General features: G+C 40.4%; 1 protein-coding gene across 1 annotated transcript; it reads left to right on the plus strand.

Moving 5' to 3' along the window:
- LOC125886066 (PDZ and LIM domain protein 3-like) lies at positions 1 to 26,152 on the plus strand. Its single transcript, XM_049572007.1, has 7 exons — positions 1 to 182; positions 11,947 to 12,098; positions 14,012 to 14,096; positions 14,210 to 14,397; positions 20,912 to 21,039; positions 23,307 to 23,418; positions 25,669 to 26,152. The coding sequence occupies exons 1-7, from the start codon at positions 90 to 92 to the stop codon at positions 25,856 to 25,858; spliced, it is 948 nt and encodes a 315-aa protein (XP_049427964.1). The 5' UTR covers positions 1 to 89; the 3' UTR covers positions 25,859 to 26,152.
- The last annotated feature ends 880 nt before the right edge of the window (positions 26,153 to 27,032 follow it).

The following is a 27,032-nucleotide window of genomic DNA, read 5'->3' on the forward strand; positions in this document are numbered from 1 at the left end:
ACTCCTTTGCTCTTTAACTTTGTGCCCCGCAGCGTGCAGTGTGCTCTCTGTGCTGCTGTTATCTAACAGCGGGGAGACATTAAAGGGTCATGCCAGTCACTGTTGTGTTAGACGGTCCGGCCCCCTGGGGGTTTCGCCTGACGGGAGGGAAGGACTTCAACCAGCCTCTGACCATCTCCAGGGTGAGTGAGTGAGAGGATGACTCTGTTATAACAACACAAGAAGGATTCAGAATACTTTCCTCTGAATGACTTGATTAAAAGAAAGACTTTTCTCAGATTTAATGTCTTAACTGTTCATTTAAATTGTGACAATGTGAGTGTGGTTTAATCCTCTGGTGGTGCAGTCCAGAGGAGTGTGTGTTAGCATCAGCTTTGTGTTTCCAGGATGATTCATTCTAGAAAGAGTGTGTCTTGACTGGCATGAGGCTTGCACCTGTGCCACAGTAAATGCATGGGGCTTAGATACAAATAGCAACTTACATTGTGCTCTGACATGCACACACACACTCACTATGTCTCACTGAGTGGATGTCAGACTGAAGAGTTTAGAGGCACGGTGAGGTCACACAGAGTGGGTGGTTTCATTGTGAATTGTGAAAATTATGAAACAAAAATCCATGTTATATATTTAAATCCTCCATACTTTCATGCTGACAGTCAAGTCATGATTTTGTCAGTGATTAGAGAGCACAGTGTGACTGTAAATGCATCAATATGAAACATCTATTATAACAGTTAGTGAACGGTCAGCTGAGGGTCAACACGCAGCATCACACAGCTTGTCGTCATCGTACACTGACAGCTCAAGCAGAGCTGTGAGATGAAGACAGATTACAAGTGTAAAACTGAACAACTGATTCATTTACTCACAGTGAGCACATTACTGACACTTTGGATGAACCACAGGATTTATTATAAGACAGAAGGCAGTGGCCGCTGATACAGATTGGCAAATTGGAGTGATGAAAGTGATAATTTCCTGGACAAAATATGGTATTTCCTGTTTATACCAAGTACAACTGAACCACATGAAAAAAACACCAGATGGTTCATGATAAGAATTTATTCCATTTAAAGGAGCACTTCATCATGTTTATATGCCTCGTCTTGGTAAGAGATAGATGAGAAGATCCACTCTGATGTTTGTATGGTAAATGCGTAGCTTGGGCTAGCAGGCAGTTAGCCTAGCTTAGCACAAAGACTGGAAACAAAGGGAAACAACTAGCCTGGTTCTGTCTATAGGTAACAAAATCTAAAACCGAAACCACAACCAGTTCCCATAAAGCTCACCGAGACCCTTTTCCACTGGACAGAAACCATCAAATATTTGGCTTTTGTCTTTAGTAGGAGGTTGCAATCGTCATGGGTAGTTATTGGCTCCAGCTCAGATCAGCATCTTGGACATAGAGCACCTGGGTGGACATGTTCATTTTGGTCCTTTTTTTACAGCACCACCGTTGGTACCTTCTGCAACTCTTTGCCATCTCAACTACAAATTTGGTTAATCTCCATCCAAGCAGCGCTCGAACGTCATTTCAAATTTGTTTTTTGAGTTTTAAAGCTAGACTGAACAAGAAACATATATAAAAGTAGAAGTAACCATCATGACATTTTCACTGTTTACTAACCTTGTTTTGCTGTGTGTTTGTGACGTTGAACGTGACACACTCGGGGGAAAAAAACACAGGGTATGAATCGCACTTTATATCTCGATCCTGGAGTCTCCAAAACCCTCCGTATAAACAGCAAATTTTCGTAAAGACATAACGTGCTGGCGAGAAGCAGATTTTGTTTCGTTTTGTCGATCTTTATGCTAAGCTAAGCTAACCTTCTCCTGGTTGTAGTGGCATATGTAATGGAGTCATGTGAGAGTGGTAGGCCTGTCAATCTTGTAACTCTCAACACGTGACAAAGACACACAAAAAAACAAAAAAACTAAGCGACAAAGATGAGAGGACAGACTGATCAGGGGAATAAATAAATGATTAGCGGAAAAGGAGAAACGCGAAAAAGTCAGTATACAAAGAAATGCACAACATACAGCAAAGTAAACATATAAAGCAATATACCATCACTACCACAATAAAAATACAACCTCACAAAAACAGCAGCAGACTCTTCAAACAATAAAAGAAAGACAAACTGTCTGACTATGGACAGTGGTGTCTTCATCAGCAGTCAGATTTGACTGCTGTATCCCCGCTGTTACACAGGATCAGATGTGAGGAGACCCAGTAATCCGGCTCTGTTGGGGTTATGTGCATCTATATTTAGGGAAAGACCTCAGGAACTACTGACTAAAAGCATAGTTAGCTCTCCAAACCACTGGGTCTGTCCAATAACCCACCACCTGTTGTGTTAGGAGACACTGTGATGAGAGAAGACTGGGATGGACGAGGAAGACAGGGGGTAAATGATACATGAGCAGTAACACAAGAAGAGACGTGTTAAAATGTGCTTGAATTGGGGGAAGTACATCAGAGAAAGATATACAGTAAAGTTAAACCTGATTGAAACATCTCAGCGGCACGTTCGCTGTGTATGAACCCTCAGATTTCATTTAAACACAAGTGAATCCAGTTTCTCCCTTCACTGCCATGTTTGGTCAGGAACATCCTCCTCTTTACGACTCGCCGGTGTTCCCAGCTGGTCGAGGAAAGTAAACACAAGTGATAGTCATCTTATTCTTCAGCAGACAGCAGCCTTAAAGGGGCAGTCCACTGAATTTACACATCAAGATCCATTTACTTGATCCTCATGTCATAGAGAGAACTGAGCCTATGGAAACAGTTGTATACTGTCTGCTGTCACGTCTGACAAAATAACCCTGGTGATGTCATCAGGGTTATTCTATCTTGAGTGTGGAGACTGGAAATGTATTAACAGTAAAGGCCTTTATACACCAAGTCCATATTTTCTTCCAAAATTGGCAAACATTTAAAACATAAATAAGACCTCATGTTGTATCAATCACGTTTACACATGACTCGAAACTTTTGTCCGTCATTTAAGTTTTTGAAACAGGTTTTTGTGTTTTTTTGCGTCCGTCAAAAGCCTTGAGGGAGTTTGCTGACCAAGAAGCAATGAAGTAAATATGGTGCAACCTGTCAGACACCCAGCCAGAGAGGGGTTCAGGGCAGAAGTGGACAGGGAGCAGCAAGATAAAGAAGTGGAAATATATGGAAGTAGTGTCTTCCTTGAAATCTTCCATGACAGAGACAAGGTAACATTGGCCTATACAGAAATGCAAAACAGCCATGATGATGCAACCTGGTTTCACCCCGAAGACGTCAAAATCCAGCGTTTGAGTAGTGACTTGCGGTGTCAGACACTGATGAAAAAGCCGTCCCTTCACTGTTACTCAGCCGCTCAACAGCATCAGGGGGAAACGCAGTGGGACAAGAACGAAAGTTAAGGCGACGAAAGTGCTAGTAGGGTGGGCGGAAGTGGTGGTGGACTTTCATCTGGAAGAGCAGTATTTACATCCCTAAAGGTTTGTTTTTTTTAAACCCTAATCACGTGCTTTTGTTGCCTAAACCCAACCACGTACGTTAGTTGTTGAAGGAAAAAAATCATCAGTAAGCGCTGACGCAGTGCTTTATTTTGAAGGAGACAGTACTTATGTATGTAAGTCTGAGACAGTATGTAAACAGCCAACGCACCCAGAGTACCTTTCACGTCGAATCTGGACATGGACAGTCAATGACCGAACATCAATATGTGACAAGGTCGGAGTGAGAATGTGTTCGATGATACTTACAGCAGAGTGAAATTTATTAGCCGTACAGTATCATTTCATAACTCAGGTAGCTGCAGAGCCGAACACAAGATGCAGGCTGAGAGGGCCGACATTCTGAGAGGTACCTCCAGTGGAGAAAAGCAAGGACACAAATATGTCGATCCATTTTGCCTCATATTGCAACTTTTTCCAACAAATAGAACAATAAAACGCATTAGACTCTGTGTGCAAGGTTTCTTTGCGTGATGATTTAACTGATGATGCATTTAAAAAACACATACAAGAAATACAGACTTGGTGTACCAAGGCCTTAAGCCAGCGATAAAAATTTAGAGCATCAACAGTAGAGATGTTCAGATAGACTCTGGTACTGCCTAAAATGCTGGAATCGGGGCCTGGTGAGAACGCAAGTCTGTGCACTGATCTGAGACCATGTCATTTATTTATTAACTTAAAAGTACTTTATCATCTGAAAATCAGTTCTTCTTTACTGTTTTAAAGTGGTAGCCTACACAAAGAGTTGCACTGTGCGGCCTCTGGTAACTACTGTTTTATAGTGGCTAGGATTAGGGCTAGAAGGGTTAGGGAAAGAATTAATTGCCAATAAATAGTGCAAAGGTAATTATTAGCAAAATGTCAGCAATTTGGCAATATTGTACATCAGAAAGTCCCAGCACTTTAGGGTTTAACCTGAGCCACTGACTCATAAGTGGGACCACGTCAGGATATCTAAGCCTCTGCTGCATCAGTTTTAGCTATTCCTTTTGTAACCTGTCATTTTTTCGAATTCTAACTTCATACCAATATTAAATCATTTTTGGCCACTTGGGGGCAGCGCAACAAGCTGTAATCAGCAAATTGTTGCCTCCAAACACATCCAGCAGAGAGAGAGATTTTAGCATTCATTTTGAGTTGTGCCTCTGGGCACTCAGTAAATGTAAGTCCAATCTTCTTTTAGCTCTGCTTTGTCTCCACCAACTCCTGAGGGAAGTAACTGTCTCTTTAGCTGCTGAATGCTCCGCAGTGTTCACCAGCTAGTGGCTAAAATTGTCAGGCCGCAGAGTCAGCTGTTAATTCTCTGTGGGTTTGTCACTATGAGCGACCCCTTTTACTTTACACATAGTAATGCGATCCATTGTTGATAGAAAAATTATTGATGAATGCAGCTTTAAATACGACTGGAATACTCCTTTAAGTGACAAAGATTTAGAATCACATCTGCAAACACTGCGACCCAGAATGCTCTCCCCGAGGCTGTACTTAAGTTTATCACTGTAATTGGATTATCTCGTCCTTTCTTGATTCCTTATTTACTTTTACACTGCATTTCATTCATACTTTTGTTTTACTTCCAAAACTACTCAGACACATATTTATCAACTTTCCTTAAGTATCCAAAATAACAGTAATAACAGGGAAGAATAGAAGAATTTAGTTTTGGGGATTTTTATGTTTGTAGATCAGTTGAGAAAAGAAAAGACGGAAGTAAAGACAGTAGACAAGAAGATGTCAGGAAAAAAGGAAATAAGGAAAAAATAAAGGTTTCAGGAGGCAGCAAAGACAAAAGGAAGAGAAAAGGAAAGTCGGAAAGAAGCAAGAAAGAAAACAGACGGAAAGGAAGAAGGGAAATATGGTTTTAATTTAAACAAAGACAAATGTTTGACAACCGAGCTGCCTGGAAACAAAAGAATCCGATAAAAAGCATAGTTGCACAGAGATTCAGGTAACAGACATCAGAGCAGTAAAACATACACTCAGACAGCAGCACTCCCAAAAATGCCTGACTGTAAATTACTGCTCCCTTTTTGGCAGCATGAGACATCCCCTCAGCACTTTCATCCACGGTTATTTATAGGCAGATGACCTAATTTAAGCTTCAACGCAACATCCCAGTGTAGCTAAGTTTCCTATGTCCCGTAATGCAATATGGTTCAGCATAGGTCACGACCTGTGTAGTGTAAGTGGGAATGTTCGGTCGGGTTTGAAGCTGCCTCCGGAGGTATTTTCTGTGACCCTGTGGACTCTCCAGGAGTTCTTATTAATCTTGATCACTTCCTGGCCGGCAGAATACATGTTCCATCTGGATGCTGTCACTTAGTGGGAAGCAGCGCATGTTTACTTTATCTCCATGACAAGGGACGGGTAGTTTACACGCATGCATACCAACCAGGGCAATCTGCATCTCAGAGAGCAGTGTGGTGTTTTTAGAGTGCGTTAGGTGAAAAACCTGTAGATTTAGGTCATGAATGGCCCAAATCTTTCTGTTTATAAGTTTGAGTTTGAGAGTAGTTGGGCTTCTTAGTGGAGTCTGTGTTTTGTATTTTGCTGTTTAGGCCAGGCGAGACTCAGAGGAAGGAGAAGTAAATCATATAAAGCTGCGATATCAGCAGGCGAACATGAACAAGGAGCCTTGCAGTCGAGCTGTGTATAAAAGATGAAGTGCCAGTGATGGAGAACAGACCAACACTTCTCACAAGGCTGCCCCACCTGTACATACTTGACTGTTGAAATGGGATTTATGGAGAGACAGAAAGTGAAAGTGTTTGGGAAATGAGGACACTAATTGTTGCAGTTCTGAAAGTTAAATTCTTTCCCATTCTTGCTTGATATACGACTTCAACTGCTCAGCAGTCCAGAGTCTCTGTTGTCATATTTTGTGCCTTATAACGCACCAACATTTTCAGTGGAAGACAGGTCTGGTCTGCAGGCAGGCCAGTTTAGTATCCGCACTCTTTTACTGCAAAGTTACGCTGCTGTATTACATGCAGAATGTTGTTTGGCATTGTCTTGCTGGAATAAGCAGGGACGTCCCTGAAAAAGATGTTGTCTTGATGGCAGCATATGTTGCTTCAAAACCTGTATGTATCTGTCAGCATTCATGGTGCCTTCACAGATGTGCAAGTTACCCATGATGCCATGGGCACCAACACATACCTATACTATTACAGATGCTGGCTTTGAAATTTGTGGTGGTAGCAATCAAGATGGTCCTTTTCTTCTTTAGTTCAGAAGACCAACACATTCTCACGCTAACCTAGTCACATATGCAAGGTAGCCCAGGTATATATGTTTCTGACGTTCTGGGACACCGTGTCAACTTCAGTCTGTTACATGTATTGTGTCTTTTCAAAATACAAATTACCATGCCGACGAAAGAATGCCTTTCTTCGCTGGTGTCTGATGCGGAAGTCAATGCACAAGTGCTGGTATTCGACAACTTTGGATTGAGACCGGGTTAGAAGGACACAATGTCCTTAATTTTCAAAAACAATTTGAAATATGTACTCTACTTTTCCACTTTGTGTCAGTGCATCTCAGATGGGCTCGGGCTCAGAGAAGTCGACAGCATTTCTGGATGTTTTTCATATTAAAAAAAGTGATGAACTACCTGACACTTCTTAAGATATTTTCTTAAAAGACCTGAATCATTTAGGTTCTCAGAAACTACAAATTATTTACATTTAGAGCAGCCTAGATTATTATGGCATGGATTTAAATGTAGCAGGTTTGTCAGCTAAACACTGAATCTGTCAGCTCTACTCCAACACGCTCTCATCCCAACTCATCAAATACTGCCGCTTTGTTAGTGAACCTATGTCTAAATAGGACGTGCTAAGTATCCTCCTGCATCAGTTTACACTTGTTACATGCATTATGTCTTTTCAAAATACACTTCCATATTCACAGGAAGTGTACAGTACAATACAAATGTACATGTGTGCAGTCTTTTTCAAAATAAACTTACAACAGTTGTAAAATTTAATTTTAGGTTTATATCCTTAAGTTTAGGCAACGAAAGCATGTGGTTAGGTTTAGAAAAAAGGCAACAAATAGTGGGCTCCCTGGTGAAAGTCCAGAGTTTGTTTGACCATTCACCAACCTTCCCGTCCTCTATACACAGACTTACTCACTCTTTATTTTGCAGTAGTTGCCTGCAGCAGCCTGGGGCGTACTGTACTGCCATGAAAGGTGTTTGATTCGTCTGGTATCAGGCGAGTTGGGAGTGAGAGCAGGCTGGCACATATAAAAATAGGTTTCAAGCTCAGTTATGCTGTTTAGTCACCTGTGTTATGTGACTTAAAGATAGTGACATCAGACAATTGTGAAAATCGGAATTGAATGAAAAATTGCCATCCTCAACATTTGTCATTGTTTTAGAATGATAAAGGTTGTTGGAGAACACTTAGATACAAAACAGGATGTATGCTCTTCAAGATGATTTTTTCCTTTGTAACTGTTATGTTTTTCCCAAATGATATACAGATTTTTAGGCATTCTTTTATCTCACATGGCTTGAGAAAATAGCACATATAGCTGCTGTTAATGGAGAAAAAAATCACCCAAGTGGAGCATGACCCCTGAACCCCCTAGGTTTAGGTTGAGCCCTGCATGTTTACAACCTGGCTCCACCCTTGAATGTATTATTATAAGATTATGTAAAGCCCGGTAAGGGACTAACTAATACATGTAAGCATTCACCTCTAGCCCTTAGCAGTAATGATTTTAATGACAATGACAAAATTCTAACTATTAGAGGCAAAATTCATGACCTCCTGTCCTCAGATAGTAGGCCTACCTATCTAACCTCAAACACAGCTGTAAGACCTAATATATATTTAGATTGTGATTTAGATCAACGTGTCTCTTAGACCCCATCCCAACTAGGCTACTTAAGGAGGTCTTACCTTTAGTTAACACTCATATATTAGATATGATCAATATATCCTTATTAACAGGCTATGTACCACAGTCTTTTAAGGTAGCTGTAATTAAACCTCTCCTAAAAAAGCCCACCCTGGATCCAGAGGTGTTAGCCAACTATAGACCAATATCTAATCTTTCCTTTATGTCAAAGATCCTTGAGAAAGTAGTCGCAGACCAGCTGTGTGATTTTCTCCATGATAATAATTTATTTGAGGAATTTCAGTCAGGATTTAGAGTGCATCATAGCACTGAGACAGCACTAGTTAAAATTACAAATGACCTTCTGATTGCTTCAGACAAAGGACTCATCTCTGTACTTGTTTTATTAGATCTTAGTGCGGTATTTGACACTATTGACCATCAAATTCTGCTACAGAGACTGGAACACTTAATTGGCCTAAAAGGTTCTGCACTGAGCTGGTTTAAATCTTATTTATCTGATCGTTTTCAGTTTGTTGACGTTCATAATGAATCATCCTTACGTACCAAAGTTTGTTTTGTTCCGCAAGGTTCTGTGCTCGGACCAATCCTATTTACTCTATATATGTTTCCTTTCAGTAACATCATTAGAAATCACTCTATAAATTTCCATTGTTATGCGGATGATACTCAGTTGTATTTATCGATGAAGCCAGAAGAAAGTAATCAATTAACTAAACTCCATAATTGCCTTAAAGACATAAAACTTGGATGAGCACCAATTTCCTGATGTTAAATTCAGACAAAACTGAAGTTATTGTTCTTGGCCCCAAACAACTCAGAGACTCTTTATCTGATGACATAGTTTCTCTAGATGGCATTGCTCTGGCCTCTAGCACTACCGTAAGAAACCTCGGAGTAATATTTGATCAAGATTTGTCTTTTAATTCTCATTTAAAACAAACCTCACGGACTGCATTTTTTCATCTGCATAATATTGCGAAAATTAGGCCTATCCTGACCTGAAAAGATGCAGAAAAATTGGTCCATGCTTTTGTTACCTCAAGGCTGGATTACTGTAACTCTCTATTATCAGGTAGCTCTAGTAAGTCCTTAAAAACTCTCCAGCTAATTCAGAATGCAGCAGCACGTGTACTAACAGGAACTAAGAAACAAGATCATATTTCTCCTGTTTTAGCTTCTCTGCACTGGCTCCCTGTAAAATTCAATTCCAGAATTGAATTTAAAATCCTACTCCTAACTTATAAAGCTCTAAATGGTCAAGCTCCGTCATATCTTAGAGAGCTCATAGTGTCATATTATCCCACCAGAACACTGCGTTCTGAGAACGCAGGGTTACTCGTGGTCCCTAACGTCTCCAAAAGTAGATCAGGAGCCAGAGCCTTCAGCTATCAGGCTCCTCTCCTGTGGAATCATCTTCCTGTTACAGTCCGGGAGGCAGACACCGTCTCCACATTTAAGACTAGACTTAAGACTTTCCTCTTTGATAAAGCTTATAGTTAGGGCTGGCTCAGGCTTGCCCTGTACCAGCCCCTAGTTAGGCTGACTTAGGCCTAGTCTGCCGGAGGACCCCCCTATAATACACCGGGCACCTTCTCTTCTCTCTCTCTCTCTCTCTCTCTCTCTCTCTCTCTCTCTCTCTCTTCTATTACTGCATCTTGCTAACTCAGCCATTCTGGATGTCACTAACTCGGCTTCTTCTCCGGAGCCTTTGTGCTCCACTGTCTCTCAGATTAACTCATATCGCAGCGGTGCCTGGACAGCGTGACGTGTGTGGTTGTGCTGCTGCCGTGGTCCTGCCATGGTCCTGCCAGATGCCTCCTGCTGCTGCTGCTGCTGCCATCATTAGTCATTAGTCATACTTCTACTGTTATTATACACATATGATTATTGTCACACATGTATACTGCCAGATATTAATACATACTTTCAACATATTGTACCACAATAGCCGGAACTATAACTATAATATTATTACTTTCATTAATGTTGTTGTAAGCTACTGTCATTACCGTCTGTCCTGCATCTCTCTCTCTCTCTCTCTCTCTCTCTCTCTCTCTCTCTCTCTCTCTCTCTCTCTCTCTCTCTTTCTGTCTCATTGTGTCATACGGATTACTGTTAATTTATTATGCTGATCTGTTCTGTACGACATCTATTGCACGTCTGTCCGTCCTGGAAGAGGGATCCCTCCTCAGTTGCTCTTCCTGAGGTTTCTACCGTTTTTTTTCCCCGTTAAAGGGTTTTTTTGGGGAGTTTTTACTTATCTGCTGTGAGGGTCATAAGGACAGAGGGATGTCATATGCTGTAAAGCCCTGTGAGGCAAATTGTGATTTGTGATATTGGGCTTTATAAATAAAATTGATTGATTGATTGATTGATTGATTGATTGATTGACCTCTACTATTGTGCTAAATCAGGGCTTTCAACCTTTTCTGCTGCATTAATCTTTTAAGGCCCCAAATCTCTCACAACCCCCATCAGTTGGAGATGTCAGTTACATCTCAGCAATGGTGATGTTTTCAGTGGGTGTTGGCCTCTGCCAGGCTTGTGCCTTGTCACTGATTCTGTTTGTGATATTCATGGACAGGACTCAGTGCAGCCATGAGGAGAGGGGTCCAGTTTCGCGGCCTCAAGCATGTCTGCTTTTTGCAGATGATGTGGTTCTGCTGGCTTCATCACACCGTGACCTACAGCATGCACTGGGGCAGCTTACACCCAAGTGTAAATTGGTGAGGATGACAGTCACTACCTCCAAGTCTGAGGCCATGGTTCCCTGCCAGAAAACTGTGGATTGCCCCCTCTGGGTTGGGAGAGAGTCACTTCCCCCAGCAAAGGAATTAAAGTATCTCGGGGTCTTGTTCACAAGTGAGGGTAAGATGGAGCGTTACATGCATTGGCGGTTTGCTGCAGCGCCAGGCTGTCGTGGTGAAGAGGGAGCAAAGCTGGAAGGCAAAGCTTTCCATTTACTGGTCCATCCCCTCACCTATGGTCATGTGTTTTGGGTAATGACTGAAAGAATGAGATCGCAGATACAAGCAGCCAAAATGTGTTTCCTCTGTAGGGGGGCTGGGCTCAGCTTTAGAGATAGAGTGGGAAGCTCAGACATCCGCAGGGAGCTCAGAGAGGAGCTGCTGTTCCCTTGTGTTTAAATGGGTCACTTAAGGTGGTTTGGGCATCTCATCAGGATGCCACCTAAGTGCCTCCTGTTAGAGGTTAGGCTGGAGAGATTATCTATCTCGTCTGGCCTTGGAACACCTCAAGATCCCCCAGGAGCAGGGGAGGGAAGTGTTGCTGGATAGACGGACGTCTGGTGTACTTTATTAATCCTGCTGCCCCTGCGACCCAGCCTCTGATAAGCAGATGAAAATAGATGGATTGGTGATTGTTTGTGGTTAGAAATTTACATGAAAAATATTTCTGAATTACTGGGTGGATCTCTCTCTCTTTCTCTTCTTTCTCTTTGGGTAAAATCATCAGTTCCTGCTCTGCATGAATTCACAAAGGAATCAAAATAAATTGTCTTTATTTCTGTTGTTTACTTTTTCTTCCTCTCACTTCCAGATCACTCCCGGCAGTAAGGCAGCCATAGCCAACTTGTGCGCCGGTGATGTCATTGTGGCCATCGAGGGAGTCCCGGCCGCAGACATGCTGCACTGTGAAGCCCAGAACAAGATAAAAGAGTCGACCAGCCAGCTCAGTCTCACTGTTGAAAGGTTATATTCAGAAACCAAAAGCATGCACACCAACAGGTGGTGGACACAGTAAAGCCAACACCTGCACAGTATAATGAAACGTAATACATTAGCTTTGCAATAATTACTGTGTTTATGAAGTTTATATTGTTCCATTTCTGTGTCAGACAGCTGTGGATTCAATTCTATATTAAGGTGTGGTGGTGTATTGGATTACATACTGTGTCCTAAATGTTGCTTTCACTATGTGGAGTCAGTCCATATGCAAGTGTCAACAAATGTGTCCTTATGATACCGAACAAAAATATAAACACAACACTTTTTGTTACCCCATTTCTCGTGAGTTGAAAAAGAAGATTTAAGACTTCTGTATGCACACAAAAGGCTTGGTCCTCTCAAATTTTGTTCACAAATTCCGTGTTAGTGAGCATAATAATCCATCCACTTTACAGGTGTGTCGTATCAGGTTACTGATAAAGCAGCATATTTATTTATTTCGCATGCTGACTGCAGAAATGTCCACCAGAGCTGTTGCCCATGAACTGAATGTACATTTCACTACCATAAGCCAACTCCAATGTCATTTCTGTGATTTTGGCAGTACATCCAACCTTACTCACAAATGCAGACCACATGTAACCTCTCAAACCCAGGATCTCCACATCTGGCTCCTTTGACTGCAACATGGTCTGAGACAAGCCACCTCAACAGCTGATGCAACAGTTGGTTTGCACGACCACAGAATTTCTGCACAAACTGTCAGGAATCATCTCAGAGGCTGCTTCACAGATGATCCTGCTTCTTGGTTAAGAAGCTGGAGGTCATGAGCTGGTTCAGTAAACCCGTTGGATGTATTGCCAAGATGCCATTCAACTAGCATCTTGATAATCCACACCTGACAGGTGAATGGATTATGGCTTATGTTTGCAAAGTGCTCACTGACAGACATTTAAACAAATGTGTGAGGAAAATTTAAGAAAACTAAGCCTTTTGCTTTAACTTATGGAAACTGGGAACAAAAACAGAAGTGTTAAATGTATACTTTTGCTCAGAGTTCGTACATACAGTAGCTTACTGGTACTGTGCAGTAGTGGTTCTCAACCTTTTTGGCTTTTAACCCCTTAAAACAAAGTGATGCCTAGTCACCCGTTTAATTCCAGTAGTTACCAGAGAGAGATGTTTTTTGTCTTAGTGTTTAATTCAATTCAGTTCAGTTCAATTTTGTTTATAAAGCCCAATATTATCTCTGTCCTTGGACCCTCACAGCAGATAAAGAAAAACTCTTATATATACTTTTTGAAGAGGCCCAATTGTCCAGTAATTCACCAGAAATAAGAGGAAAGGAAAATCAGAGAATTCTGTGTACCCTTTAATCATCTTACAACCCTCTGATTTATCTTTTGATCCCTTCATATGTGCTGACCACCAGGTTGTGAACCACTGCCTGACAGTCTGAACTACAAACTGATCTTCATATTAATATGTTCTACAGTTAATGAGCAAGAAATTACTATACTTACCTGTTTTGTACAAACAGGAAGTGATAGCCTACATGATGTGTACTGTGCTGACATCTGTCAAATTGCTGTTATCAAAAACTTCTGTCTGTGTTTCCGCCACCTGATTTTAGTTTTAGAATTTTAGAATTCTTTTTTGGCTGGATTAGTGGGAAACTTTATCCAACAGCACATTCAAAATCATTAGAATTAGGTGTAGCTTATGACTTTGAATAATATGTATCCTATGGAAAGGCAGGAACATGTGAGCAGAAGTTTAAACCTCTATAACTGTTTAAACCGCTATAACTGTCTATAACCCTAACCTTGTAGGCTGGGGTTATAGACAATTTACATGCTCATTGACTCAAAGGAGAGTCACTCAACAGTTGACATGTTGTGGTGAACTTCTAACCAGGATCTGATTCTTATTTCTAGAAATGAATCAAGACTGTGGTCACCACGTGTCGTGGAGGATGGTAAAAGTCACCCATACAAACTGAACCTGGAAGCAGAACAGCAGGTTTGCGAGTGTGTTTGAGAAATTGATTCGCGTTTATTAGAGATGAGCCATTTTGCTTCACATCACTATCTCATGATTGTCTCAATTATAACACTGTCTTCTCCTCCCTACAGGAATATAAACCAATTGGCACAGCTCACAACCGGAAAGCTCAGCCGTTCATTGCGGCAGCGAACATCGATGACACCCATCAGGTGGTCAGTACGGCCTACAACACTCCCATAGGCCTCTACTCCACAGGCAACATCCAGGACGCCATGGAAGGCCAGATCCGAGGTCTGGTTTTACCCAAGCCTGTGAGGTGATTATTTTCACTCTATCTACACTTAAACATGGCACCCAGGTTCTTTAAAAGCCCAGTGCCAAACAGCAGCTAGCAGCATGCGAAACATAAGTACACTGATTATCCAAAAGTCATCCTAGCAATAACAATATGACTCAACAGATGGTTATGTTGGTTTGTCATGTAGCCTTTTCAACAGTTGGTCTCTGGTTAAAGGTGACATATCTTCACAACTACATAACGCTTGATATCAATAATCCCAGGCTCCCAGGAGCGGCACAAGGCTTAGCATGGATTTTGGTGTAGTGGTCACAATTGTATTTGCAAGTCATGCGGCGTGCTTCGGCCCAAAATGACATTTGGCGGGTGTTTGTTTGGTGGAAAGAAAATAGTTCTGACATGAAACTGCTCACAGCAAGGTCTGTGGATTATCTTGACTAACTGCATCACCATTTCTGGGAAGAGACATTACTGTTGAGTTTTTCAAATGTATTTCTTTTGGGCGCTTTGAGCACCACAAGCCGAGTGCCATCTAGTTCCATTATAGTGGAGAGAAGGCAGACATTTCTATGGCGGATATCTCCAACACTCAGCAACTCACACCAAAACAATCTAGACTGATATATTACATTAAATGTAAGAGGAAAAATATGTATTTTGGATTTTTGGGTTCAACTGGGCCTTGGAGCTGAAACACACTTTTTGTTGTTTAACTGAAAGTGCTTTACAGAGCAATAAAATATAAAACATAAAAGGTTAAATTAATTACTAAATGATAGTAAAAGATAATTAAAATGATTTAAAATTGAGTTTAAAAAGGGTAAAGAGTAAAAAAAGATCAAATAGGGTTGCAGTTGTTACAGGGTGGAGTAGGCAGTAAAAAAATTAATAAATAAAATATAATATAATAAAATATATAAGAAAAAATAAAATAAATAATAAAATAAATAAAATAGCTAAAGATAAAAATAAAAAATAGAATTAAAAAAAGCACTCACAATTTTCAAAAGTACAAGACCTTTACATCATTTATTTTATCTGACTTAAAGTCACAGTGATAGGAAACAGAGACAAGCAGCAAATCCTCACATTTAATAAGCGGTAAAAAACAAATGTCCTTTTGTTTTCCTTATAAAAGATATTTATAATTAACTGACTCCTTGCAGAATTGCTCATTGCTTTTCTGCCATACTAATTAAATGATTGATTCATGACCTTGGAGAGCCGTATCTGTGATGAAATATTATAAACTTGATTTCATTCACCAGCTTCTTCAGCCAACAGCTCTGGAAATAGGCTGAGCTCAGAATATGTTATCACTGGACAAACTGATGCATTATTTCACCATAGAAAACTTTTCCCTGGCACTGCCCTCAGGCCAAACTTTTTTTTCCCCACGAGCAGTAATGACCTAAGAATAGCAAAGTGTCCATTTTCATCCATCCGTATTATATTTTCTGGTGTAATGATCATTGATGCAGCAATACATTGTGATCCCTCCATGTTATTCTCCTTTTCTTTTATTGTCCTGCCTTGCTGTTGTAACATCGACTGTAGGCTATTCCACCTGCTCTTTACATGACTCACCTTCTCAATCACCCAGTGTGTGTGAAGGTATCAGCTGAGTAGCTTAACACAGCCACAGATGTGGGAGGGTGTGTTAGCCTTCAGCCTTCAGCCCTCCCCTCATGTGGATTTCATTAGGCCACCTGATATATGATGTGTCACTCTGAGAATATATTACCACAGCCCGCAGGAATGAATCTGTCCATGGCCGAACCACTGACTCTGAATAAGACATATATCACGTCAAACCTCGGTCATGTCAGCTGATACACACACTCACCCTGCATCACTTCTGAGCTACTTTACATGGTAAAATAGGAATGTAGATGTTATTGTAATGTATTCATAACCACTGTAACCAGAAGACTGGAATTATTGTGAAACAGAATATGATTATGGAGAGGAAATATTACAATATGGATGAAAAAGGGCATGTTGTGGAATCAGCATGCTGTAAAACCCGTGCAAATCTCTCATCAATCAATGCCCTGTATGTGGCCCAGCTCATGAATTTTCTTCCTCATCCCACATTCAGTATCTGACTCCTTTTCTCCTTTTAAGGTTGACTCATGATCTAACTCCGAGAATAATCTCCAGCTGGTTGTTCTCACCTGATCTGCTTCACTCAGTAACCACAAGTTTAAAAAAAAAAAAAATCTCAGAGCGATCCAATAAAGATTGTAATGCATCATTTCTGCCACAAGCATGAATCTTTCCTAATGAAACTGACTTAGGGAGGTCTGGGGGAAATGTTAATTTGTCACAGTCATACTGGCAGCCTACAAACCAAAGCAGTGATGTGCCACAGATAGTGGCAGCCAAGTACATTTACTCAGTTACTTGAATATTTCCATCTACTGCAACTTTATACTTCCACTCTCAGAGGACAATATTGTACTGTTTTTCAGACAACTTTGGGCGAGTCATTTTTCAGATTACAATTTACCCTTCCTGTCTAATGTAAACCATCTCCAAATTTGGGAGTGCATCTACTGTATGTTCCCAGGGTCCTAAGTTCCCCAGTTCAATATTCCTTTAACAAACATCAGCCCTTTCTGTAGTATTCAATGTCACTTATCGTCACTTTATGTCCTTAAAATATCTTTGCTTTTGTTCTGCATCTCACTGAGCCCAGTCTCCAGAATCGTCGAATTTTGGCGTCAGAAACCAACGTAAAAAAAACCATCCTTTAATGTTGGCACGATACACGGCCGGTTGCCTTTATAGTTTAATGGTGCCCGGTGGTGTCGGGGGGAAATGCGATGGGACAAGGATGAAAGTCCCAGTAGGTGGCAAAAGTCCAAATGGGGTGGGGCGCGAGGGGCGGGTTATGGATCCAACAAACACCAATTTTCAACCGAGAGAGCGATGTTCGCATCCCGTAAGATTCTAAAGCCAAATCCTGCTCTTTTTCCAAAACTCAACCATGTGCTTTTGTTGCCTAAAACCAACCATGTTTGTTTGTTGTTGAAGGGAAAAAACCTAAATTCTCAGTGTTGCACCGATGGGCAGAACTTGTCAACAACCAACGCAACCAGGGTACCTTGCCCATCGTAAATGGACGTTGAAAGTCTATGACCAAAACGTCAATATGTGATGAGGTCAGAGTGAGAATGTGTTGTTTCAATACACAAGATACATTATATTATATGAAGAGCCATAAACAGATTAAATGTCAGAGTAAAATCGACAAGTAAGAGTGTGTGTGAAGGGTTCAAATCCCCAAAGCAGTTTTTTTTTTTTTCCTTACCATAACCTGTTCAGAGATGGGATTAAACCTGGCCCTAGACCTCTTAGTTAGCCTCTTTTTTGGTCCTTTTGGTTAGTTGTTATTTTATTTGTTAATTCATAATAGTTCTTTTTATTTTTCTTGTGCTGCAAATAATTTGAACTGTTCTAACAGAAATAGCATCTATATTAAGACAGAGACCTGTAAAAGTACAATGTCATCACCCGCAGATTCATGATTTTCATTCCCTAGCCTGACATATATCATATTAAGCGAATCCAGAACTGAGAAACATTTTGCAAGTTCCCATTATGTGCTATGGAACTGGGGAACATGGGACCCTGACATAGGACCCTTTGTCATGTTTCCATTGTGTGTTTTTGAGAGCTGGGGAACAAAGAACCCCAGAAACATAGGAATGACTCTCCAACCTTGTTGATTTTGAATTGTAATGATTCTGAAGGAAAGGGTCCTTTATTAAAGGAACACATACAGTCTGAGTGTTTAAAAAAATCTCCTCCTTCTTAGGCTACATAAACTCTCTAAAACCCATCTTGGACCAGCTGGGAAATGTATCAACACAAAGCTCAAAAAGCTCAATGGTTTTATTTTTCTGATATCATGAAAAGTCGACTTTTTAGAGATATATGGTTCTCAAAGGACAGTGATACTGCAAACATATGATGATCTTACAGAACATGATGCATTACTGTAGATATAACAACCCAACAGCATATAAAGGAGTTCAAATTAGCACAACCTTAAACATCTACAGCAGTAAAATGCAACATACATAATAATACCATAGTAATATTAATCCAAAAACATCATATATGATAATAAAACACTGACAGGGAACATTTTACTGCAGAATGATTGCTTTCACTTTTTATACTTTAAGTGCATTTAGCTTATCTTACTATATAATGACGAAAACTCTGTCTGTGTCTGTTCCACGTTTTTCTCCTCACTGACTTGGTCAATCCATGTGAAATTTGGCACAGTGGTAGAGGGTCATGGGAGGATGCGAATGAAGCAATATTACATCAGTTGGCCAAAAGGGGGCACTATAGCAACCAATTGAAATTGCAAACTTTGAATGGGCATATCTCATGCCCCGTATGTCGTAGAGACATGAAACTTTGCACAGAGATGCCTCTCCTCATGAGGAACAAATTTGCCTCAAGAACCCATAACATCCAGTTATATAGATTTTCCGCCATTTTGAATTTTTTGAAAAACACTTAAAATCGATCTCTTCCTAGGAAGTTTGACCGATCTGCATGAAACTCAGTGAACATAATCTAGGGACCAATATCTAAAGTTCCCTCTTGGCAAAAGTTGGAAAACTTAGTAAAACTGAGCTTCTATAAGGCAATGAATATTGCAGAGGGCGTGGCTCGTCACATAAAGGTGTATAACATCTCAAGGGTTTCATCGATCACCACGCAACTTTGTAGGCATATGACCACACATAATCTGAGGGGACCCCTCCATTATTGACCCCATAAAAGAAAATGGGGGCGCTAGAGAGCTAATTTCTTATCTAGGCCTAACCGCCATGTCGATTTTTACTAAACTTGGTAGATATGTAGAACAGGACGCCTCAAAGTGACTGGAGAAATTTAACTCTAATTGGCAACTGGGTGGCGCTATAACAACAGAAAAATGCTTAAAAATTGCTAAAATGCGACCGATCCCTGTGGCTCCCCCTGTGGCTGGATGTTGTTGTTTCCCTAATTTTTGGTATGACTAAGTCATGGTATGGTATGCTGTACATTATCTCGGAAACTGTCAGTGTGTTATTCTGTCAGTCAGTCATTCTGTCTGTCCCACGTTTTTCTACTCACTGACGTGGTCAATCTATGTGAAACTGCACATAGGCATTGAGGATTGGCATAGGTAGAAGGTGACAACGCTACCAATGGGTATGGACTAGTAATACATAAATGATTAAAAAAAATACTCTACCTCCAAGATGACCATCAGTTACTCACTGTGTTACATTTCATTCATGGAGAAGCCTTTGTTTTGCTTGCATGCCTCCAAGCTGAATGGAGAATCCAAAAAAGGTGAACATGTTTCATGAATTGAGGTAAACGGGGACGGCATTTAACAACAGCAAAACTATATAAAACCATCTGTTTACAGACTCTCATGCAACTAGTGCGATAATCCAAGTCTCATTTATCCAGTCGTATGCTCAGTACTTCCCAAACACATGCATTTTCACAAAGACTTTTCACATTTTCACTCAGGTGCGTTACTTGTTTGCAGATCTGTTTTTAATAGTAAGAGTTAAGCAAAAATGCATGTTTCTGGGAAGTACTGCACATATGACTGGATAACTGACACTTCCAAGAGGAAAAATTTGTTGCTAACATCGGTCTTTTCTCTGCCTCATCAGACATGAATCAGCTTCTTATCTGTAGATTACTAAATACTGATCTGTTTCTCCTAAATCTAATAAATCCACAGGATTTCTTTTGCTGTGCTCCTAGGCTTCTCAGAGGATTCTCACCTCTGACAACAGATAAAATACACAGAGCAGAGACTTGTATTCAATCACTGAGACAAATTTCTGAAATTGTGCAGGTTCATTTAAAAGCCAAGTCTTTTTCAAGACCTTACTGTTATGTCAAGAGCTGATATTTTATGAGATAAATACAGATGACAGCAGTGAGAGAAAAGGGAGCATTTTAGAATCTAAAATTAGGATCAAGCTGAGACAAGAGGAAGGCTTTTTCTCAGGAGGTGAAATTAAGAAGTATTAGAAAATGGTAAAAATCTCATACTGATGTTATCTTGAGGTCAGTTAGGAGAAATAAGCAGGACAAAGAAGAGCTCTTATTAGGAGTTTTCCTTTCCTTTGATTGGATTACAATGCATGAGTTGTGGGAGAGTTTGTAAACTGTTTGATACAGTTTTGCTGTTGTTAAGCGTGGTCGCCAATTACTTCAATTCATGAAGGATGTTGCCTTTTTTGTATTCTTTGTTCACTGTCGAGGCATGCAAAAAGAAAAAAAAAGGTTTTTCAAGGCAACACGTGGTGAGTCAGTGATAAATAAATGGTCATTTTGTGGGTGAAGTATTCTTTTAATACATAATTTCACTTAAGAAACAGATGTAAATACTTCCTTCATCACTGGAGTGTTCTTTTGTGTTTTGTATCCTGACTATGTATTGTACTTCTGTGTGTGTGTGTGTGTTTGTGTGTGCATGTGTGTGACTGCTCAGCCCCAGGACTTTGACCAGCATCGAGGATTCTGACGTGTACCAGATGTTACAGAAAGACCAGGAGGAGCCCCAGGAGCCTCGGCAGTCTGGCTCATTCAAAGCCCTGCAGGAATTTATTGACAGTGATGGTGAGCACCTCATCTCTCCCAGACCATTACCTCCACAACACTAAGACATCTTACAGGTTGAAATGATTACTGGTGCAGAGAAATATTTGTACTTTCATTGACATGCCTCATTTTGGAAACAAATACAGATGTTTAAAAGGCCCTGAAAATGTATTTTCTAAATCAGCTTTTTTACTATGAGTTATGGGGTTCTGCATGAGGGTTTGATTATTTTACATTACAGTTTTGTATTTCCTTTTTTTCTCTGATCTCTTCTCGCTGATTTGAAGTGGGCGGGGCCTTTTTTCTTCTTTCTAAATATGTTAATTGTTTAAAGTATACATTTATGTCTTTTTCATGTCTGTCAATGTGTTTTTTGTCTAGCAGGGCTACACCAATACATCATGTGTCCTGTGTCACATGACCCTCACCTGAGCTCTTAAATTGCACACCTGTTTGCAATGCATTTTACACTCTGATGAAGACTCTAGTCAAAATACTGTGCTACATTACATCCTGGTGTGATTAGGGCTGGATAACACTGGTGTAATTAAGTAGAACAGCAAATGATTTGACAAAAGGCATGTCTTCATCACAGTCTGTTGAAGACAGCAGATTTATTATAGTTTTGTATTTTTCACTACTTATTATGTCTATTTCTTTTTCATTTTTGTCTTCAATTTGGTTTACTTTCAATTTCCAGAGAGGGACGTGTAGACATGTAGACACATCAGTCTCAATAAACTTATGCACTAATGCCTCCTTTTATCCAAATTGACAAAGACTAAAACTAAACCTAAAAACATTTCCTGTACATTTTTATGTTATTTCAGTTAGTTTTGTAAGTACACAATATTGTTTCAGTTAAGCGGGATTTATACTTGTGCGTCAGCTCTATGCAGAGCCTATGCCGTTGTGACCATTTATACTTGTGCGGTGGTGTGTCTGTGTCACTCTGCAGTTACACCTCTAAAACACTAGTTGACGGCAGAGGTTTCTGTGAAGTGCTGTCAAGTTTAGTTGATTTAAAACACACCCAAAACACACATTAAACATGGCTTAATGGCGACAGTTTCAAATACAAGTACACTAATCAGCTTCACTATAACTCGCAGCATTCACAGACAAAACACTTGTCTTTATCTGGACACATTTTCCCCACAAATACAACATGCTACTGTTTTTAGCACAAGCCTATGACATTTTACATTGTATAAATTAGCCTAGCGGCTACAGGACTTTTCCTCTACTCATATGAAGCCAGGGACAACAGCAACATTTAACAAAGGTAATATTACATAATTCAGCTCCATTACAACACACAAGGTTCACTGACAAAACAACTGTATGGTATAAATTAGCCTAGCAACTAGCAGAGATTTCCTCTGCTCATATAAAGCCAGGATAAATCACGCAAAAGACTTAAAATGCAATTTTTTTGGAGGCTTTATTGTCTTCACAATTTATTGTTTCTTATCTGTGGAATTAAAAAGTAAATGGTTTCAGCTTATAAAAATAGACAGAAGGTCTGCCTCTCTGCAACATGCAGTTATATTTCTGAGGAAGTACATGTCAGGCTACAGTGTAGTGTACATCTATGCAGAGCCCACGCCACATATACGGCGTCAATTTGACGTGCAAGTATAAATCCTGCACTAGTCTTCTTTTTGTTTTTTTGCTAAAGTCTAGTTTTTATTTCTGTTTAAGGTTTACATGTCATTATATATTATACCCTAGGAAGATAGATACTTTGTCCAAAGCAGCTCATATTTTTATATCCTACACACACATCAGGAACACATTTGGGGGTTTAGTGTTGTTGCCCTAATACATCTCCACATGTGGACAGCAGTGGCCAGGGACTGAACCCACAACCACACAACCAAGCTGCTGCAAATCCTACATTACACCTGGGGAACAGGGAACACATATGAAGATAACATGCAGTATTTTGACCCTGTATGACTAACCGGTCTCATAACACACACAATATGCTACACATTATGTCATCAGGCCATACCCCTTATTGAGTTGTGCAGCCTTAAATCAACAAAACATGTCATCACAAAAACACTTCTCCGTGTGTTGGTTTTATGAATTGAGTTGTAAAAATGTGTCCTGTATCCAAGTTATGAAATATGCTCATGCCCAATAAGGACGCGTCAGTTAGGATTCAGGAGGTTGTAAGTGCCCCCGCCTCATTTCTCTTGAGTGTTTTGTTTTTATTTATGTGCTCCTGTGTAAGTACGGGCTTGTTTTGTTGAGTGGTCTCTCTCCCATGTGGGCAGGCACTCGTCCCATTGTGACCAGGACAGTGAAAGCCCCCACAACCAAACCAACTGCGCCCACAGGAAACCTGCAGAAACTGCCCGTCTGTGACAAGTGTGGGAATGGGATTGTGTGAGTAAGAATAGAAAGGAAAAGAAATCATCTGTGATTTACATTCAGAGCTTCCATGAATCAATAGGCATACAAACAAAGGGTGGAGGAAAGTACAGGAGAACAATACAGTCCACTACAGCAACAACATTAACTAGAGCAGGTATAGAAGTAATTAACAGTCCTTTTGTCTGAACATACAGAGGCTGAGCATTCATAAAATACTATTTATTGCAGGGCTGTTGCACTGTTACAACACTCCCATCACATTATGCGCTTCAATGCCAGTATATTGTTCAGCAGTTATAGAAATCCTTTTATTTATTGACAACATAATGGAAAAAATCATTGGTTCAAGGTCCACCCACTTTATTACAGTCAGCTTCATACAAAATCAGACTCCCATTCATTGTCTATGGAGCAGCTCCAGGCTTTATACCTGATGACATCCCAGTTTCAGATTTACTTCTCTGGTTTCTGGCTACGGGAGAGAGAAGCTAATGTTCATAAATATTGATTTAACTTTCATTGGACATGGAAATAACATTAAAAAAAATCTTAATTTAGGTGGTGTTCCCTTTTAAAAGGAGCTGTATATGACAGTCAGAGCATATCTATGATTCAGACTCTTGGCAGTGATTGTCTAGACACAGCTCTCAACATGGAGTTGGCTAAGCTGGTGGCCAGCAGCTAATGGTGCGAACCACCTGAACAGTGCTGACAACAGCAACAATACTGACAGTTAACATTGTTAAAGTGGGGGAGGGGCATTACACGTTATCCTGCCCATAAATGTATAATAATTACCAGATACCGGATGACAAGATATCGCCTATTCAGTCCAGTGGAATTGCTCACCTGGCACATACCATGGATGTTGAAAGACAACTGGATACAGCACTGGGGCGGGGCCACGTTCTTTTCTGGGAAAGTTGTTCAGTGGCGCATGACGCCAAAATGGTTCAGCTGCCTCATATAAAATTACACAGGTGATCGACACTGCTTCCACACTGTGCGGCCCATAGAGCAGGCTGACTAGAGAGTTCTGACAATTGATGAATGGGGATAGAAGGATTTAATCGTGCAGTCCTTTGAATCTCGATAGTGAAATGAATCATCTCACAGAGGTTGTGATGCTCAAAAAATGTATCCACCGATTTACAGATGTCTCTTTCGTCATGTAAGTCTATGGGAAAAAGTATTTTGGACCATATAGCATCATCTGATATTGTAATTACACTGTTTGGCCACTACAAAAATTGTCTCAAAGCCCACTGCACTTCCTGGGGGTCTGGCACATATGCCAAAAAGATTCTAGTTTACTTCCAGGATGTGCAGTCCACTGAATATATACAGGAGTGTTTCCCCCGCTGGCGCCATAAACTTTAGTGATGATGTTACCGATTTTTAAATCGCTTATCTCGGCTTGAGGGAAGTTTTACAAATGTGAAAGCTACATGGATCACAACGTCATACTAGGAAGAGCCATAACTGACCTTGTTTGCAGTTTGAGGTGTTCTGTCAACAATTTTAAGTTTGAAGGTCTATAGAGTAAATGCTTTTTGGGCACAAGGAGCTTTTTTGGCTGCAGCCACTGGGAAACTTTAAAATCAAGGCTGAGCAGCGTTCTTGGGGGCCTGGTCCTGCCACCATTATCGGTGGTACGGCGGTGATTAGCCATACAGTGCGCAGTTGTTTTCCCAAGCGTATTTTGGACTTGGCAGAACATGCTTGGGGGAAAAATAACGCTGGTAGGATACACACACAGGGACTAACACGCATGTGTGGTTGGACTGTCTACCAAAACAAAGAACAGAGAAGCTCATACAACAACACAGAGTGCCTTTATTCCCTGATCAGAACCCCATTACTCTGCTATATCTCTACATAGCAAATGGTTGTTTGCTGCTATATTAATGTTCTGAATGTCGTATACAGCTCCTTTCCCACTTGAAACTACATTATACAGCGTTTTACACCATTAGGTTATTATAAAAGCATAAAGGGGAGTTACAGTAAAGAGTTAACGTAATAGTTTTGTATGTAAAACCTTGAGATAATGAGATGGAAAAATATGAGATAATCCCATTTGAAAGTTAGCACAGTCTGTGTGTTGCCTTCAGGTCACTCGTGTCAGTAACCTTAGTTTGGATCCATTGCATTGTTATAGTTTATAATATACATACTGTACAAACTAATTACTACTACTACTACACACACACACACTATTCTTTGTGTCTGACATCTCCCTCTCTGTTGTTCATGCTACAGCGGGACAGTGGTGAAGGCACGAGACAAATACCGTCACCCTGGTTGCTTTGTGTGCTCCGACTGTGACGTCAACCTCAAACAGAAGGGCTATTTCTTTGTGGAGGGGCAGCTGTACTGTGAGACTCACGCTCGTGCTAGAATGAGACCACCAGAGGGACACGACCTGATCACGACTTTCCCTTCTGCATAGATTCACAACAAACACTCAGACACACATACAGACAGACCCTCCTACGGCCTACATCTGTTTATGTGATAATCTGCACCTGTTTATCTGATGTTGTCTGTGTGCAGTAATATTTCAATTACATTACACTTTTCTCTCTGAATGTAACAGTATGATGTCTTCTCTGTGTAGAAACTTTTTACAGGTGATATTTGAACAGCCTGGTTGTTTAAAGAGCAGTGCAGTGACTACAAAACACACTTGTCAAATTCATCATGTCAGTTTCTTGATCAATAAAGATCTCTGCTCATAATGTAAGCTCCCATGTGTATGTGAAGTCATGAGATGAAAAACACCGCTTGGTATTATCAGAAAATAGCCTTCATTATATATGGCAATATATAGAATGCTCCAGGCATGACATTTTTCATCATCATGCGTCATATAACCATTGATGGTTGCAGTTTTTAACATGTGGTTAATGTTTGGACCTATAAACCTATGTGGTTAGCTTTAGAAAAAAGATTATAGTTGGGGTTAAATCAAATACATGTTGCAAAACTTGACATACCTACTGACATGTATGTCATGACATCACGTCACACAGTCAGTTATATTTTTTCACATAACTTTACTCACATACAGAGATGTATGTCACATGACATTTGTAGCTAAAATAACTCAATTTTGGCTTCTGGATTCACACGATGGCAGTCTCCTGGGTGAAAGTCCTGTGTACGTTTGATCCATCCATTCACCCTGGACTTTGTTGCTCTTTATACTACATTACCTATCTCTTTTGCTCCCGCTATAATTACTATGGCCACTAGAGGCTGCCACTGAACGAAAAACATAAATATGGGTTGTAATAAACTGCTAGTACAAACAACCATGTGATCGTATTTTTGTTGCAGTAGAAAGTACAGGGATAAATATTGAAATGAATGATGGCTTAGTTTCTTCACTCTCAGGGTCCTCGTATTGTGTTTGCTGGCTCACTGTCACACTGTCATGGCTTACAGGGACACTTGAATAACACAGACCCATCGTTAATGTTATAAGTAGCACCTGTGCTGTAAGTGAATTGAAGTTGACCACAGCTGCTGCTCTCTGTGGAGCTACCAACTTTTTAAAAGCGCCTTTTAAGCCTATGGGGGAGAGTAGGGGCAAAGATTATTCTATTATATAAAATGCTTTC

This window comes from Epinephelus fuscoguttatus, linkage group LG3, assembly GCF_011397635.1.
Source record: "Epinephelus fuscoguttatus linkage group LG3, E.fuscoguttatus.final_Chr_v1".
Taxonomy (NCBI): domain Eukaryota; kingdom Metazoa; phylum Chordata; class Actinopteri; order Perciformes; family Serranidae; genus Epinephelus; species Epinephelus fuscoguttatus.

What these genes read in the sequence shown, in the direction of transcription:
- LOC125886066 (XM_049572007.1), top strand. Translation starts at nt 90, where the DNA reads ATGCCAGTCACTGTTGTGTTAGACGGTCCGGCCCCCTGGGGGTTTCGC. An exon ending in GTTTTACCCAAGCCTGTGAG is followed by an intron (nt 14,398 to 20,911) that starts GTGATTATTTTC and finishes GTGACTGCTCAG; the next exon opens with CCCCAGGACTTTGACCAGCA. An exon ending in AAGTGTGGGAATGGGATTGT is followed by an intron (nt 23,419 to 25,668) that starts GTGAGTAAGAAT and finishes TTCATGCTACAG; the next exon opens with CGGGACAGTGGTGAAGGCAC.